The following is a 15,991-nucleotide window of genomic DNA, read 5'->3' as shown; positions in this document are numbered from 1 at the left end:
CCATCACTTTTCCTGAGACCCACATAAACTGTGGAGATCACAGCAGGAGATGGAAACCTCTTAAATTGGTCTCACATGTATCACCATGACCTGCCTGAACACACATGACAGGACAGTGTTTATAAACAGTATCTTTTGGGCGGCTTTGCCAAGTAAGAATAGGATCACAAAGCATTTTGGATACTCGTCCTTAATGACGTTGTCCATAGTTTGGACCTGCATCTCCACAAAGAGTTGTATGAAAAGTAAGCAGCCTGTGCTCAGTAGTCCAGTTATGCATTGCTTGGGAAAAATCACAAACTTTCAGCACAGAATTTTAGTACCAAGGTCAGACAAAGTGGCTTTCGCACCCCTTCACAGCTGCAGTCATACCCTGACCTGCAGGCAGTGAAAACTTCAGAGGGCAGATGCATAAGCCTTCTGCACCAGCATGAACAACACAGACACCTGATTATTATCATGTTGTTGAGTCATGCTCTCAATTACATGATGGGCTGTTATTTTTCAGCATGGTGCTGTGTTTTTCTTCTGTGATAGGCCTTTGGGGTCATAGTATGTCAAAGACATTTTCTTACTGGCTGAGTTAAAATTTAACAAGGGTAGGTCTCTATCCTATTATCAGTGTTTCACAAACTCAAAATAAAGCTAGTGCTGGGTCAGCAGATTAGTTGTGGACATAAACGGGGTGATTTCTTAAATTACAGGGTAGAAAGAGAAAATAAAATTGCTGTCACTGCCTCAGCTAAAAGAAAAAAAAAAAAAATTAACTGCTTTTTCCTTTCCTGAAAAAGGTCTCATACTTCATGTCATTTTCTTGATCATGAACATCACCACTGGGAAATGAACAAAGTCATCTCATTGATGAGAACATTTAACAATTTTGTAAGACTACATGATCCATAGTATTACACTTTCTTTGTGACAAGAAATAAATGTCCCTCATAATTTTTTCCACTTTCCATCAAACACAAATAAGGAAACTATCAGTAAAGGCTTTTGACAATGATAAATACTCATCCATCTGACAAGCTTATGCAACATTTTTCTTCCCAATATTGTTCATAATAGCTGTTAAAAAAACTGTTTTTTTCTTTGCTTGTTTTACTAATATATACTAATACACTACATAATATACACTAAAATAAACCCAGAAAATACGAGATAATTTCCCCTTGCCTGTTTAGGTTGAATTACTCCGCAAAACACAAAAACTTTAATTGTTATTTGGAATAGAAGCGGGAAGCCAGAACGTGCCATTTTAAGCATCAGTCAAAAGAGGAAAACAGGAAAACAAACACGCCACTGTTGGTGATCTCAGGAGGCAATCTGCTTGTGGAGAAGCAGAGACTAGAATGCCTCTGAGATTACTGAAGTGTGACTCCTATATCTTATTTACAACAGTTCAACACAAACTACTGCCAGCATGTGTGTCAGATTACTATGTGGTATGAAAAAATAGCAGCATCAGAGTTTTCTTTCACTAGTATGGCCCAAATTTTGAGCTATTTTAGCACCACTTTCAGCTGGTTTCCTGGCCTGTAATTCCACTGTGTGTCATCAAAATTCAGTTCTAACCAGCTGGAGGTGGCTATTCCTGGGCTCAAATATGTCTTCCTGGTTCTAACTGGTCAGGAACAATTTTGTTGACTTTCATGTCAACTAGGCTAGGAGAAAGGCAAAGGCATGTAGGGGCAACAGATGGCATAGGGAAGGGACAAAAATTGTCAATTGCATAAATTAGGATTCCTGAGACAATGCTAGCATATACCTCTTTTTCATAAGAAAATTGTTTTCTAATCAAAGGTAACAAAGACTAAATCTATGTTGCTTTAATAAACCATTTTATATATGTTTCTACTGCATATGAAGAAGAAAGGGATTTGTTCAAGAAGTCCTAAGTGGGGAAAGTAGATAGGGATAAGATGTGTCACAGCAGAGGGAGAACTAAAAAAGGTTCTAATGGAGATCCTGAATGAGCAGTTAACACCCAGTCATAGCTTCAGTTAAGTCTTAGATCCAGTTAAGATCCCATCTTACTTACTATTTTAATTATGAGATTGGAAATAAAGTGTGTGCTAATGAAATTTGAAGACGGCCTGAACAGAGACTTTAATAAAACAGAGGTAGACCAGAATATAGAAACAACTGGATGAGCTCACATATTGAAATGCAATGAAATTAGAAACTAATAAACAAGCAGCTACAACATCAAGAGCTCATCAACTGGAAATTAGTCTATCGCAGAGTAATTATGTGGTCCTGAGAAAAGGCACATATGATCCTAGAGTGGATTATATAAAGTATATCTAGAAGTCTATTATTAACATCATGGTACATGGCACCTGAAATACTGTACAATTTTGTATGCTACTTAAGAAAGCAACATTGAAACTGAAACAGGCACAGACAAGATCTGTTAGGGTTATTGAGAAAATAAGGAATCTACTTTGTCAGAAAAGACTAGGATAGTTCACGTGGACAATCAGAGCTGCCTTCTGAGGCTTTCTCTATGAAGGCAACATGTAAGTTTGTACCTCCTCCAAGCACTTCTTCACATCTCTGCATCGGTAATGGCCAAGTATCATTGTAAAGAAGGTAACTCCAAACATGTTTTGGTACACAAGCATTCAGGTGTTAAATACACAGACTGAGATTTACTACTTTAGGGGAAGTAATGCACCCCAACTTTTTTATCTGGAACTCGTGACTCACACTTGGATATTTAAGAATGAAAAAAATACAAAAGGTTAAAACTGTTGTCTGTTTCTGAGAAATTAACCCTGCCTTACAAAATACTACCTCAAAGATCCCTTCCAATTTATATCAATCAAGTACTCACTGAGAGGGAATCTTTTGAATGACCAAAGAAATACTTGAGAATATAGCTCCTTCTTATATTTTACTTAATTTTGGAAAACCACTGCATTGTATTTTTTTTTTATTATTATTTTTTTAAGATTGTTTGGATGACTGGGAAACATTCAGGTGTTCAGAGGACTTTTACTTCTTTTGGACCATTCATTACTTCTTTTTGATTAGGAGGGCAACGGGAATGTAACTTTCACCAGTCCTTCCTTTTTCAACATAATATAACCTGTAAAACTCTTTCTTCCCAGTGCAGCAGTCTATAATCTGTATGTCCTAATAACTACTGGCTGCAGAGAAACCATATCAATCTAACAGTTTATGCGATATTCCTAGCTTTACAGACACCATGAAATTGCATATCATTAAGCCAAACAACAATCCTATTAAGAGTGCACTTACATTAAGTTTACTTCCGCCCCATTTTTTGTCATTTTCAGGAGTTCATTATGTCACGAAAGCTAAAACAGCCTGATGCATTCAAACTGGTAAAATAGCAGCTGTAAAAGTATATTGTTACTTTCTGTAAGTACTACAGGATGGTAAATGCTACGGAGGAACTGAGACAGCAAGACAATACTGGCACAAGAACAGACGGCTATTAACTACCAGTGGAACTGTGAAGTTTTGTCACCATCTGAGAATGAAGTTCTTGTAAAGCTTGAAGTAACTGTGAGGTCAAAACTTCAACAGTGTAAGACATAACTGTAAGTTCATTAGATACTTTTGGTATTGTATGTATTTGTGTTTTTCATAAAAAATGTGGGTATCCCAAGTCCAATGTTCTCAATAGTAGTCCTACTGTGCTCCAATAATGAGTTGTACCAGCTTCTTGCAGCTACTACTCTTCACTGTCTCTATCAGCATAGAATCAGACCATAAAGATATAATTTTACATCTCAGCATATTTCCCTTTACAGTCTATAAAAGCTGCTATTACTTTTCAGTTAAAAGCAGCCTGTCAGTTTTTTACTGAAGATCTTCAGTCTTGTATCCTAGATATGTCTGGACACATATGTACAGATTGATGAGTTTTAATTATGCTGAAATTTCCCTCTCTCCAGATTTTACTTTTATTAGAACCACTGTCTGTAGGATCCTGTTGTTTGTGTCAGCTTTGGTCATGTGGATTGAATTGAATTATCCCACTGGCACAGATGGAAACTATTCACAAAAACATGTAGTTTTCATGGACATGGTGAAGATAGTATCACCATTTTCGTATGCTGGTACTATCTTAACTGTCTCACATTACACAGTTTCCTATCCCATACCAATCCAAAGAGATTGTGTGGGTGTGCCAGTTTTGAACTAATGTTATTTACACATGCTTAACAGAATTCGATGTGCTTGCTAATTTCCTGAACATCCCAGTTTCATTATGTTTGCTTCCCAACTCCATTGAAAGCTCATAGCTACTTATTCTACTCATAAAGTTAATCACTAATTTAGAAATGGTTCTGAATCTAAGGAAGCACTAACTCAGTGACAAGACTCCTATTAATTTCAGTGGGGCCAGAGTTTCAGAGATTGAATGCTGCCTCTCATTTCTATATCCCCATACACAACAGAGCTCTCACTGAGCAGAAGGTTATCTCCAACAGCACTGAGAACTGAATCTCTTTGACAGCGTACTTTTAAATCTCCCATACCTCTGCTTTTGGAATTGCTTTCAGACCAATGTTGATAGACACTGCATTAAGACTAGACTCCATTTTCTTTGCACCATGGTTGAGAACCTTTGTAAAAATATTTCATTATGGCCTAGCAAAGAGCTGTGTAACATAGTGACAGAAGTACAAAGGATAACTAAATACATTCAAACATGCATATGTAGATTGACCGGTCACTTTATTCACATAGTGAATACGTAACTGAAAGGAAGTCTGTCACAGATTCAGAAGATAGGGGACCCAAGAGCTTGTGCTCAACACATCCCATAGATCTAAGGTCATATTAATGCTCTGGAAATTAAACCAACTGTATCAATGCTAATATATTATATCCCTGATTAAGGTAACTTAAATAGCATTGGTATAGCCATCTGCTTGGTAGACTCCTAGGGCTCAAGATTTGAGACTGTCTGTGAAAGTAAGAACTGGCATAATGGACCACACCAATGCCTTTTTAGGTCAGCACTGTCTCTCCAGTGGGAGATAACTGAGACAAGAATGAAAGAAAATAAAAACCCAGAGGGTTCACTATACCTTCTCAGAGTCCAGCAATCTGCAATTCAGTGCTTTACTGAGGTAAAGGTAGTTTTGTACATTTTTGATAGTCCTATAATGGATTTCACAAATTTGCTGGGTTTTCTTTTAGAAACCAAGTGGTTTACCAATACTCTGAACACATTTCCAAAGCCTGATGAGGTGCAATGTGGAAGTCTTCCAAGAAGACCCCATCTGCTGGTTTCATTTGGTTCTCACTAGTTGTTGTTCAGAATGCACCACTCCACATTCACCTACACCATGCGCCCATGATTTTAGAGACCTCTAGCACCATCCTATAATGGGATTAGTGTTTGTGAATAAGGGAAGGACAACTGATGTCACCTACCTGGATTTCTGCAAAGCATTTGACCCTGTCCTGCACGACACCCTATTATTGGAGAGACGTCGATTTGATGGATGGACCACTCAGTGGAAAAGGAATTAGCTGGATGGTTGCATTCAAAGAGTTGCAGGCAATGGCTCAATGTCCATGTGGAGAGCAGTGACGAGTGGTGTTCCTCAGGGGTCAGTATTGGGACTGGTGCTGTTTAACATTTTTGTCAGCAACATGGACAAAGGGATTGAGTGCACCCTGAGCAACTTTGCCGATGACACCAAGCTGTGTGGTGCAGTTGACATGCTGAAGGGAAGGAATGCCATCCAGAGGGACCTGGACATACTTGAAAGGTGGGCCCGTGCAAACCTCGTGAAGCTCAACAAGGTCAAGTGTGAAGTCCTCTACATGGGTTGGGGCAATCCCAAGCAAAAGCACAGACTCAGAGATGTGTGGATTGAGAGCAGCCCTGTGGAGAAGGATTTAGGGGTGCTCAAGAAGCTCAACATGACCCAGCAATGTGCACTTGCAGCCCAGAAAGCCAACCGTACCCTGGGCTGCATCAAGAAAAGTGTGGCCAGCACGTTGAAGGAGGTGATTCTCCCCCTCTGCTCCACTCTTGTGACACCCCACCTGGAGTAGTGTTCAGCTCTGGGGCCCCCAACATAAGAAGGATATGGACCTGTTGGAGCAAGTCCAGAGGAGGCCACGAAGATGATCAGAGGGCTGAAGCACCTCTCTTGTGAAGACAGGCTGAGAGAGTTGTGGTTGTTCAGTCTGGAGAAGAGAAGGGTCTAGGGAAACCTTATGGAAGCCTTCCAGTGCCCAAAGTGGGCCTACAAGAAAGCTGGAGAAGGACTTTTCACAGCGGCCTATAGTCGTAGGACAAAGAGAAATGACCTTAAACTGAAAGAAGGTAGATTTAGATTAGATATAAGGAAGTTCTCTACTGTGAGGGTGGTGTGGCACTGGCACAGGTTGCCCAGAGAAGCTGTGGCTGCCCCCTCCCTGGAAGGGTTCAAGGCCAGGTTGGACGGGGCTTGGAGCAACCTGGTCTGGTGGAAGGTGTCCCTGCCCATGGCAGGGGGCTTGGAACTAGATGATCTTTAAGGTCCCTTCCAACGCAAACCATTCTATGATTCCTTTTCCAGGCTGATGAGTCTCTGTCTAAATAGCTACTTCTCATATGGAAATCTCGCAGTATCCTTGGTTTGCATCTCTATTGTTTTTCTATTTCTGTTCTTATTTTTCAGATGAAGAAGTGAGGATTGCACACTGAAGATTTCAGAACAGCATCAGTTTATACAACCATATAGCAGTGCCTGTGCTTCTGAGTTGTGTGTTGCATAACAAAGCTGCGCAGCATTATTTTAATTCAAAACAGATGTGCCCCTTCTTTCTCATTGTACATCTCCTTATACTTACGAATTCCATTATTTTATTACAAATTTTACCAGTTTTTCCTGGGGAAGACATCAAGTTTTCTCTCTCTCACTTCCCTCTGGTATCACATTTGTTATACTCTAGCCTTCTAGCACCAAAGCTATTTCATATAAGGGCTAGCTTACTATAGTTAATAGTACAGTTGCCCTCAAGTAATTTTGGATGTTTTGGTAAATACTGTCTGGCTGTGCCTGTTTGCTAATCCTCATTTTGTTGGATCTGTTTTGGGTGGGGTTTTTTTTTTTGTTTGTTTGGGGGTTTTTGTTTGTTTGTTTGTTTGTTTGTTTTGGTTTGGGTTTTGTTTGGTTGTTTTTTGTTGTTGTTGTTGTTTGTTTTTGCTTCAGACACTACAGTTTGAGCCACCAGTATTCAGAGGACACTGGTTCTCTGATGCACCTCCCTACAAAGTAAAATCCTTCAGAGGTGCCTCCTGAGTACTCCTCAGGGTGAGCAGATACAAAAATTTAACTTGGTCCTTGGCTTTTCAAAGCACTGTTTCCACCAGGGTTTGGCTGTCCCGTGGCTCCCCCGGCGCTACGCTCGGCTGGACCGAGCACACCTATTCCTAAAAAGGTCTTCGCCACGCCACAACGGCTCCGCTGCCCTGACTCCTCCAGCCACGCCGCCCCTCACGTCTCCCGCCAGGCCCGGCCCGCCGCTCCCCCTCAGCCCTCGGCACGGCCCGCCCCGCAACGCGCAGGCGCGGCGCGTGCCGAGCGCAGCACGTCCCGTGCAGCGGCGGGTTTGAACGGTGGCGGGTCTCGGAGCCGCTCGGCCCTGTGTCGCTCATGGAGCGCGTCCTGCAAGGTACCGGCTCGGTGGCCGAAACGCGCTTCTCCCGGTGCGGCTGAGGGGCAGCGCGGCCCCGTTTCCGCGCTGCTCCGTTTCCGCGCTGCTCCGGCGCTCCGTCTCTTTGCGGCCGTCCCTCCGGTGCTTCCTGGCTGGCCTGGCGGCAGGGAGCGGGCGCGGGCCGGTCTTCAGCTCGACCTGGCGTCGTGGCTCCCCCCCGCGAGTGGGAAGCCCTCCCGTGGGCGGGGGGCGGGGGGGGGGGGGAGCTGCTCTGACCCATCGCTCGAAGCCGGCGGCGGAGCCTGGCAGCCGGGGGCCCCGGTGCTCTGCGGCCGTGGCCGGCGGCGGGGCCGGCCCGGGCGTGCGGCCGCTGGGGCGGGCAGGGCTGGGAGGCTCCCTCGGGCCGGAGGGGGAGCGGGCGCCCCTTGGGGCAGCTGCTGGTACAGCACCGGCCGCCACGCACCGGTGCCTGCGTGGCTCTTCCTGTCCTCGTCAGCCGTGGCTTGAGCTTGTCTGGTTTCTTCTGCATCTTGCTGAACTTCTGCCTCCCTAGGTCGGGCTCTGATGTCTGTTTTTCCCCGCTGTCGCCGCCTTCTCAGAGACCTTCTACCTTAAGTTGCCCTTTACAAGAACCAAGCTCTACTCAGCTCTTCTCATTCAAAAGAACCTCCGAACTCTCCCTAATTTTCCTTTCCATCAGCTGTACAAAAACAACAATGTGCCTTGTCTTTTGTTGGAATATATTTGATTAGCTAAAATTGTATAATTATTGTAAAATACACCTTTGATCCTACTGCAACTAAATGTAGCTTTGAGGTAATGTTCCTCTAAATTCCTATTTTGACCTTCACCGGAATGCTCCAGCCTGTTTTTCTAGGATGATTATAACTATGAAGGTTCCAAATTATTTTATGTAAGAGGAAGGTATGGTTTTTTTTAAGTGCAATGTTTTTCACAATAGAGCAATCAAGAAAAAAGGTACCTCTGACAAAAGCTGTCCTGGTACAGTAGTAGAATTAACACAATTAAAAGTGCATTGGAGCATACCCGTCTTAATTTCCCATGTATATCTGAAGTCATAGTACTGATAATAGGATTTTTCCATGTGGTTTGACTAAGGAGATGTTTTATGTTCCATATTTCTCTTATACGTTAAACGTATCTCAAGCAATCATAAAAATATGTTAGTCTTTATAAAATACTGATGTTGTTGGAGTGTTATTCAGGTTTTCATTTAGAAAGAACACATGACACTACATAATGAACATGCATATTAATTAGGATAATTAAGCAATGTTTGCCAAGGATGGCAAACATTTAAATCGACGCTTTAAATTTTGTGGGTTCTGAGAGTTGTCAGGCCTGCAGTTTGTGTAAAGTTGGTTTTGGTGAACCAGCATTCCTCCAGTTTTCTGGAACTTTACTGATTCACCATTCAAAATGGGAAACTGGCATGGCCAGTGGAGCTGTAGGTCACTTTAGTGCCCACCCTAAGTAAAATTAATGAGGGGGTTGTTAGGAGTTTGATTTGCTTATCCTTCCATGTCAATACATCTGTGTTTGCTTGCTTAAAGACTTTATCAACCAAGGCTGATTTCACTCCTTGAAGAGTTTAATAAACTTGTTGATGAAGGAGGCTACTTGAATGCACTATACCTAAAGTTATGTAAAGCAACCGACATAAAATTGTATTAGGACTTGTGATATGTACTTGATTTGGGGTGATTCAGTATAAATAAGGTGGAATTTAAAGTCAATTGGAAATTGTTCAGTAATATTTCTGCAGAGTTTTATGGTGGTTTGGGGAAGGACTAATTCCATTATGTTTATTTTGTTATGTTCTGTAACTTGTGTTACATCAGCTTGTCTTAAAATTTATGATTAACCTGAAGATGAGTAGTGATTAAATAATAAGGGTAAACAGTCATGTAAAGATATTTCATTGGTTGTTAAGGTGGTAGTGTGTTTTAAACAGACCGAGTGAAAAGTTGTGTAACTAATGTCAAATTTCTAAGTTTATTCCATTGCAACTAATTTAAGGGACAGAAATACTCTAAAAAGAACACTTGGCTTCTAACATCTGGTACTGGGTTTATTAAAAAATGTATTTGCTACTAAATGCAATATGTATAAAAGCAAAATTTTCTTGGAAAGACAATTTAACCAGTTTTACCATAGTATATATGCTTCATCAGCTTTTTGTTGTTTTTTCTGATCCAGGTATTTTCGCATTTGTAGATGTTTGGTCATCTAACAGAACAGAAAATTACTCGAAGATCTTTGAACAGCAACTTCTTGGTATGGGAGCAAAAGTAAGGAAACTATTTTGAGATAAATGAAATAGGGCTCTTAATTATAAACCAATTTGCTTGTTGTGCTTGTTATGTATATTTCTTTGTAGTATGAGTTTTTAAAGTGAAGGAAGGAAGAGAATCACAGACCTGAGAAGAGGCGAATGTGCTGTAAAATTCTTACTAGTGACAGATGGGAAATGCATTTAAAGTCTTCCTGTGTCTGTAAACCTCTTTGTATATTAATATGGTAGCATGCATTTCTTGTGAAGTATTGGGTTTGCCACATACTGTGGGCAAATCAAATCTTAAGTGTTGAAAACCTGTGGTTTACAAGCACATACCTTGTATTGCTTTGTTTTCTTTAACTTCTAGGCAGCTGGTCTATTGTTACTACATTATTTTCTAACTCAAGTACCATGACATTTTATTCTTCCATTCACTCACCTACAAATGTGATTCGACTCCAGAAAGTGCTAGTAAAAATGCATCTAAGAGTCTTTCTATATGTCTCATTGATTTTTTTCTGTATCTAGTTGACTTGTAGGTGCAAAATATGTTTAATTGCCAGCTGTAAAATTTGAGGGACCAAGTCAAACTGGCATTTTCCCTTCTTGCACATGATAACTAGTTCATGGAGATTTTCGCAGCCCACATCATGCTCTAAATAACACTTGTGTGAATTCCCCATGCTTTACAAGTGGGTATGTGTATGTGTAATTTAGGATACTTTGTAAATAAATAAACACTGTAATTTAGGAAATTTTGCTAATCTCCCCAAAGCCTCCTTTTGTGTATGAATTTAGCTGAGGTAGCATGACAGAACAGTAGAATAACTGGTTTTATTATAAAAGCAAATGCAACTCAATAAATAACTTGAATAAGAAATATTTCTTGTCCTTTTGTGCTGTATTATCAGATCTAAAGAATTCTGGTGGTGTTAGTTTTTTCTCACAGAAAATATGACAAAAGATACGACTTCAAAATTCTTCAAGTTGATCAAAAAGTAGCTGGATATGGTGAAAGGTATAGACAGATGAGCCTATTTAGCAGATCCCTATGATACCTTCTTCCCTGTTATTGGGCTGAGTACATGACAGTAAGCTGACTTTGTTCACTATGCCAGGAAAGAAAATTCTACATTAGTTTTTCACTAGATTATTGATTCGGACATCTCTGAGCAGCAGAAGACATCCAGAGTAGGGGAGGAGACAGAAGAGGTGAGAGGGAAATGTAAGGTGGTACTCCTCCATAATTTGGAAGCAAAGCTATATCAAGCATCTGTCTCCTTAGGACACGGACTGTGAGCCAGATAGTAGCATAAATGAGTAAGCAATTGTGTCTGGAGTCATAACTTACTCTGAAAGAGATTCATTGGTCCTGTATACCTAGATACTTAAGTATCATGGGTTTTTTGTCTTCCAAGAAGCAATAAATTGGCTTGCCACCAGAAATTTTTGGAAAAGCTGAATAGTTTTCTTAAAGCCAAGTATACATCTAGCATGTTAGGAGCCAAGTATAGTGACGCAATTGAGACCGCAAGAGAAAGCTACACAGCTATTTCCATTTGGCTGTGCTGAGAAGATGCTGCTGTAAAATATGGATTGTACTGATCTTGCCATGTCAACGATCACAACTGATCAAACAGTTTTGTGTGTAGGATGCTTAGCCTCCACAAAGGGTAACTTGGTTGTGAAGGATGGAGTATCTAGAACTGAAAAGGTTATTGTTTAGTTGTCAATAGAGGCTGATAACTGAAGATTTGATCTGTTGTATGACACAGTGAAAATGTCAGCTATGATATCAGCTGTACTGACATAAGTTTTCTATATTTCTCACTTCTTGAAGTGCTCACATACAAATTTTTTGTTGGTAGTAGCTTCAGCCTTCCCTCAAAACTAAAAGTGATCTTTATGGATGAGCATTAATTTAAAGGATGAGGTTAGCAGTATTCTTTAAGCCTGTGAGTTCTTTGCTAAGTAGAAGATGTAATTTGATATTTCTTTGGGTAGTGGCAACTACTTTCTGTACCGTGTTGCATAAGAAATCACGTTGGGCTACGTAAAAATGTAAGATCAGTGATACAGCTAGAGTAGGGAAATGAAAATGGTAACCTAGAGAAAAGAATTTTGAAAACGAAAGGCTACTCTAGCCCTCTAGCATGCATTTCATTGGCTTGACTAACGAGACTTGAGTTTTGTTTGCTTGAAGCTTGTTGCAAAGATGGGAGAGATCAAGAGTCTGACATAATGTTTAGAACAAATTCTACGCTAATGTTTTATACATTCAAAATGGACTACACTAGCTAGTTTCACTAGTCTTTTCTGATTATCAGACTTTAAGATGAGTTCTCTCTGTATTTCTGCAGGTTTCAAAAACTTTGAACAAGCACGTGACACATGTAGTCTTCAAAGACGGACATTTGACTACATGGAGAAAAGCACAGATGATGGGTGTAAAAATAGTTTCTGTACTCTGGGTGGAAAAGTGAGTACTCATGAATATGATGAATTTGGCCCATTCCAGGGATAATGGATTCTAGTATTGTTTTATTTTAAAACTTAAATACAGTACCTATTTTTAAAATGTACTTGAAATAGTGATAAATCTGAGTAAATGATAATTTTCCTATGACGTTATTTCTGTTATAAAGCATGTTACTTGCATAAACAGGTAAAATGTTAACTCTTGAAAAATGAATGTGTTGTAAGTAGTTACGTAGTATATTTGTTAATTATCCCATGTTCCATAACTTTCCTCTTGGATGGTGTGCATAGAATTCTTCAATTTTCATATGAAAGACCACATTTCATTAGGGACATTGTACTGTTTCTGTACTTAACTTCAATAGACAGAATATCTCCTAACAAGAAAGAAAAAGATCCATACATAGTCTGGATTTTAAGACATTTGGCAAGTTCAGAACAGCATTGCCTGAAGATTCTCAACTACCATACAGAAAAAGTTAAATTTAAAAGTCCATGAGAATTTGCTAGTCCATAGCTGCTTCTCAGAGTTTACAAAGTGGTTGTGAGACCTGACTTAGATTTCAGATGAAGTGTAAAAGCACTTAGTGTTTAAGCAAATGCATGTATTCTACTCAAACACTCCAATTGATAAATTGCTGTGATGATGGAAATTAGGATTTAAGAGGCTCTTTCCTATCTATACCAACTGTAATATGCGTGGAGAGATAGAAGTCTGCTAAGTGCAAAAGTAAAAAGGAAAACAAAAGGGGGGGAGTAACTGAGCTCTGCAGGCACTTAAATATAGGCCAGTACAATTGCAAAACTTGTGATACAAGTCCATTAGTCAAACAGGAAATTAATGCAGTTCTGCAGAAGCGGGAGGATTTTTTCTTTTTTTTTTTTTTCTTCTTTTTTTTTTTTTTTTAAGAATACTAGATACAGAAGTTACAGCTGCACAATGCAGCCAGCTTTAACACCAAGGAAGAAATACCATAAGTTCTCAAAAATTAGAGCGATGTAAAATTTTATTTAATTGAATACATCTTTCTGTGGCCTGGTGCTATCTGATGGCTAAGTGTATAAATACCTGTCATGATTTAAACCCGGCCGGCAGCCAAACACCACACAGCCTCTCTCTCACCCTCCCCCACCCCAGGGAATGTGGGCGAGTATTGAAGGGGTAAAGGTAAGGAGACTCGTAGGTTGAGATAAAAACAATTTGATAATTGAAATAAAATAATAATGATAGTAGTAATAATAATAATAATAGTAATAATAGTAATAATAGAAAATACAAATGAGTAACACACAGTGTGATTGTTCACCACCCACTGACCAATGCTCAGCCTGTTCCCAGATAGTGATGCCAGAGAAGTGAGAATCCTGAAACTGCAATCCCGGAAGTGAGAGCGAGCTTTCCGATCAACCCTCATCTATATACTGAGCATGACATCGTAGGATACGAAATGTTCCATTGGCTCATTTGGGACTGTTGTTCTGCTTGTGCTCCTTGCCAGGTTCTTGTGTACCTGCACACTAGGAAGTGTTTGCTTGGCAGCAACTAAAAACATCAGTGCGTTATCAACATTCTTCTCGTACAAAATCCCATGCTGAATCCAAACCACAGCACTCTTCTAGTTACTAAGAAGAAAAAATTAGCTCTGTCCCAGCCCAAACTAGGACAATACGAAATTTGAAACCTTAGTCACAGGAACTATGAACTATAAACTATTTGAGGACTTAGATGTGCTATAGTAAAAAGGATCCCAGAAAAGTCCAGGTGAGTAGCATCTGCAGTGGAAGAAGAATGAGAGCACCTTACAAGGGAGAGTCTAGGATGTGTCATATAGAAATGTTGTCTCTGTCATAGTAGTTCCACTCCAAGACTCTCTTCTGCAATACCGGAAGGTATTAAGTGGATGAATGCTGTAGAAGGTTCAGATACAGAGACGGCTGGATATGTCATACTGTAGGGGACAGCATGGAGTTTTGAAATTCAGGTGTAAAAGCCTCAAGAAACTTTATCTGCTGGTAGATACCAGCAACAAAGGAAAAGACAGGAGAAAGGATCTGGAGGGAAAACTTAAGCCGGTTGTTAGGAAAGAGAAGGCCAGTTTCTTCCTGGTATTCTTTGAAGTATTCCTAGTGTCATGATCTGGACAAGGCAAGGTTTTATATGGCATAGAAGATGAGGTTCGTTGGAACTGGAGAAATCATCTGAAATAGATGTATTTTATTGTGGAGCTGGGGGCGAGGGAAGATGACACACACCCAAGCTGTGAATTATAGTTGAACTTCTATGTAATCTTTTTCTTCTGCCTCTTAGTTTAAAACTAATGCCACAAGAAGATACAACTTGGGTTGATGTATACTCTAGCAGAACTCATAGGAATATTATATCCTTGAGCAATGTATATGTCAGGAGCAGCAGAAGCTTACGTAACATCATAATTAATAGTTTCACTAGTTATAGGGTTATTCAAATGAGGCACAGACAATACAAAATTAAATCTAGTCTGTGCTAACATACATCCTAATTTTTTTTCTAATAAGATGAGGGAACTGGAGTGCCTGACTTTAAATTATATGCCTAGTATATACATATCTCAGAAGTTTGGTCGGCAGAAGACAGTCTGCTGAATTCAGACAATGTAAACGGGAAGGACTGAATAGTCTGTGCCAGTAAAATAGTGGTCCTGTATGAGTGGAAGCTTAGTTTGAACCTGATAACTGTGTAAGCAAATAATGCAGAGTTCATAGGAGTTGAAGTTTTAGCATCACTAGAAAAGAGTGGCTTGACTCATCAGCTGCTCCATTCAGTAGCAAATGGAACATTCTCAGAATGGTCAGAAATGATTTGAAATATCATTTCCAGAAATATAATAGTCAAGGGAAACTTTCTAGTGTAGCTTGGGGATTGAGTGATTCCTGTTGGATTGCAGTGTGAGGACAATATTTTAGGTATTGCTTGGTCTTAATTGGTTTGTGGATGGTTGTTCAACTGTGTTAAAGAACTTCTTGTAAGTGTGGCCACAGTCTAAAATCAGTGTTTGTACCAGAACATCAAAACCCAAGAAGTTCTCTGACAATGCTCAACTTTTGAAAGAAGTCTACTTAAAATAAAGAAATTCTGTTACGAAGAAGTTAAGACAGTGAAGGGAATAAAATTCTTGCTGGTATCAAGGAGTATATCTAAAGCATAAGTCCTCTGAAGTGTATCACAAAGATGATGATCATCACATGGTATGAGGGGAAAATGAAGATTTTTGTGACTTAATGTTTTCATGGCATTATTGCCTCAGCAGTAGTGAAAAATCAAATTAAATAGAACATAAAACCTCATGTAATGGGATGACAGCATTCTACAAGGGAATGTTGTGAGAGGATGGCAGTGAGCATGACTGAAGTTTATAAAATATTTTTCTCACAAGATGTGATTGAAGAGGCAAGAATTCTTCAGCTTGGAAGAGCAATGGGAGTAATGGGGGAGAGATTCCTGAGAACATAAAGGTTCATATGGAGAGGCTTAATAGGGAACGTATGTATATTTTCCTTTCCAGGAGAAGAATTGGAAAGCATCACGTGAATCTG

The 15,991-nt window shown here is 39.9% G+C and overlaps 1 protein-coding gene across 4 annotated transcripts in view; it reads left to right on the top strand.

Annotated features, from left to right (window-relative positions):
* The first annotated feature begins 7,555 nt into the window (after positions 1-7,555).
* Positions 7,556-15,991, top strand: part of MCPH1 (microcephalin 1) — a 130,524-nt gene continuing 122,088 nt past the window's right edge. Inside the window, exons 1-3 of one of the 4 annotated variants that reach the window (XM_042803341.1) lie at positions 7,556-7,659; positions 9,862-9,939; positions 12,301-12,419. In XM_042803341.1, the coding sequence (XP_042659275.1) occupies positions 9,880-9,939; positions 12,301-12,419 (179 nt within the window). In that variant the 5' untranslated portion in view covers positions 7,556-7,659; positions 9,862-9,879. Of the gene's footprint in view, positions 7,660-9,861; positions 9,954-12,300; positions 12,420-15,991 lie in introns of those variants that run through there. The other 3 variants (XM_042803338.1, XM_042803339.1, XM_033009904.2) reach the window with 3 other exon arrangements.

Source organism: Tyto alba, unplaced genomic scaffold, assembly GCF_018691265.1.
Source record: "Tyto alba isolate M040663 unplaced genomic scaffold, T.alba_DEE_v4.0 Super-Scaffold_40, whole genome shotgun sequence".
Lineage (NCBI taxonomy): Eukaryota > Metazoa > Chordata > Aves > Strigiformes > Tytonidae > Tyto > Tyto alba.
The sequence above is the reverse complement of the archived record's forward strand: the minus strand, read 5'-3'. Positions and strand labels throughout refer to the sequence as shown.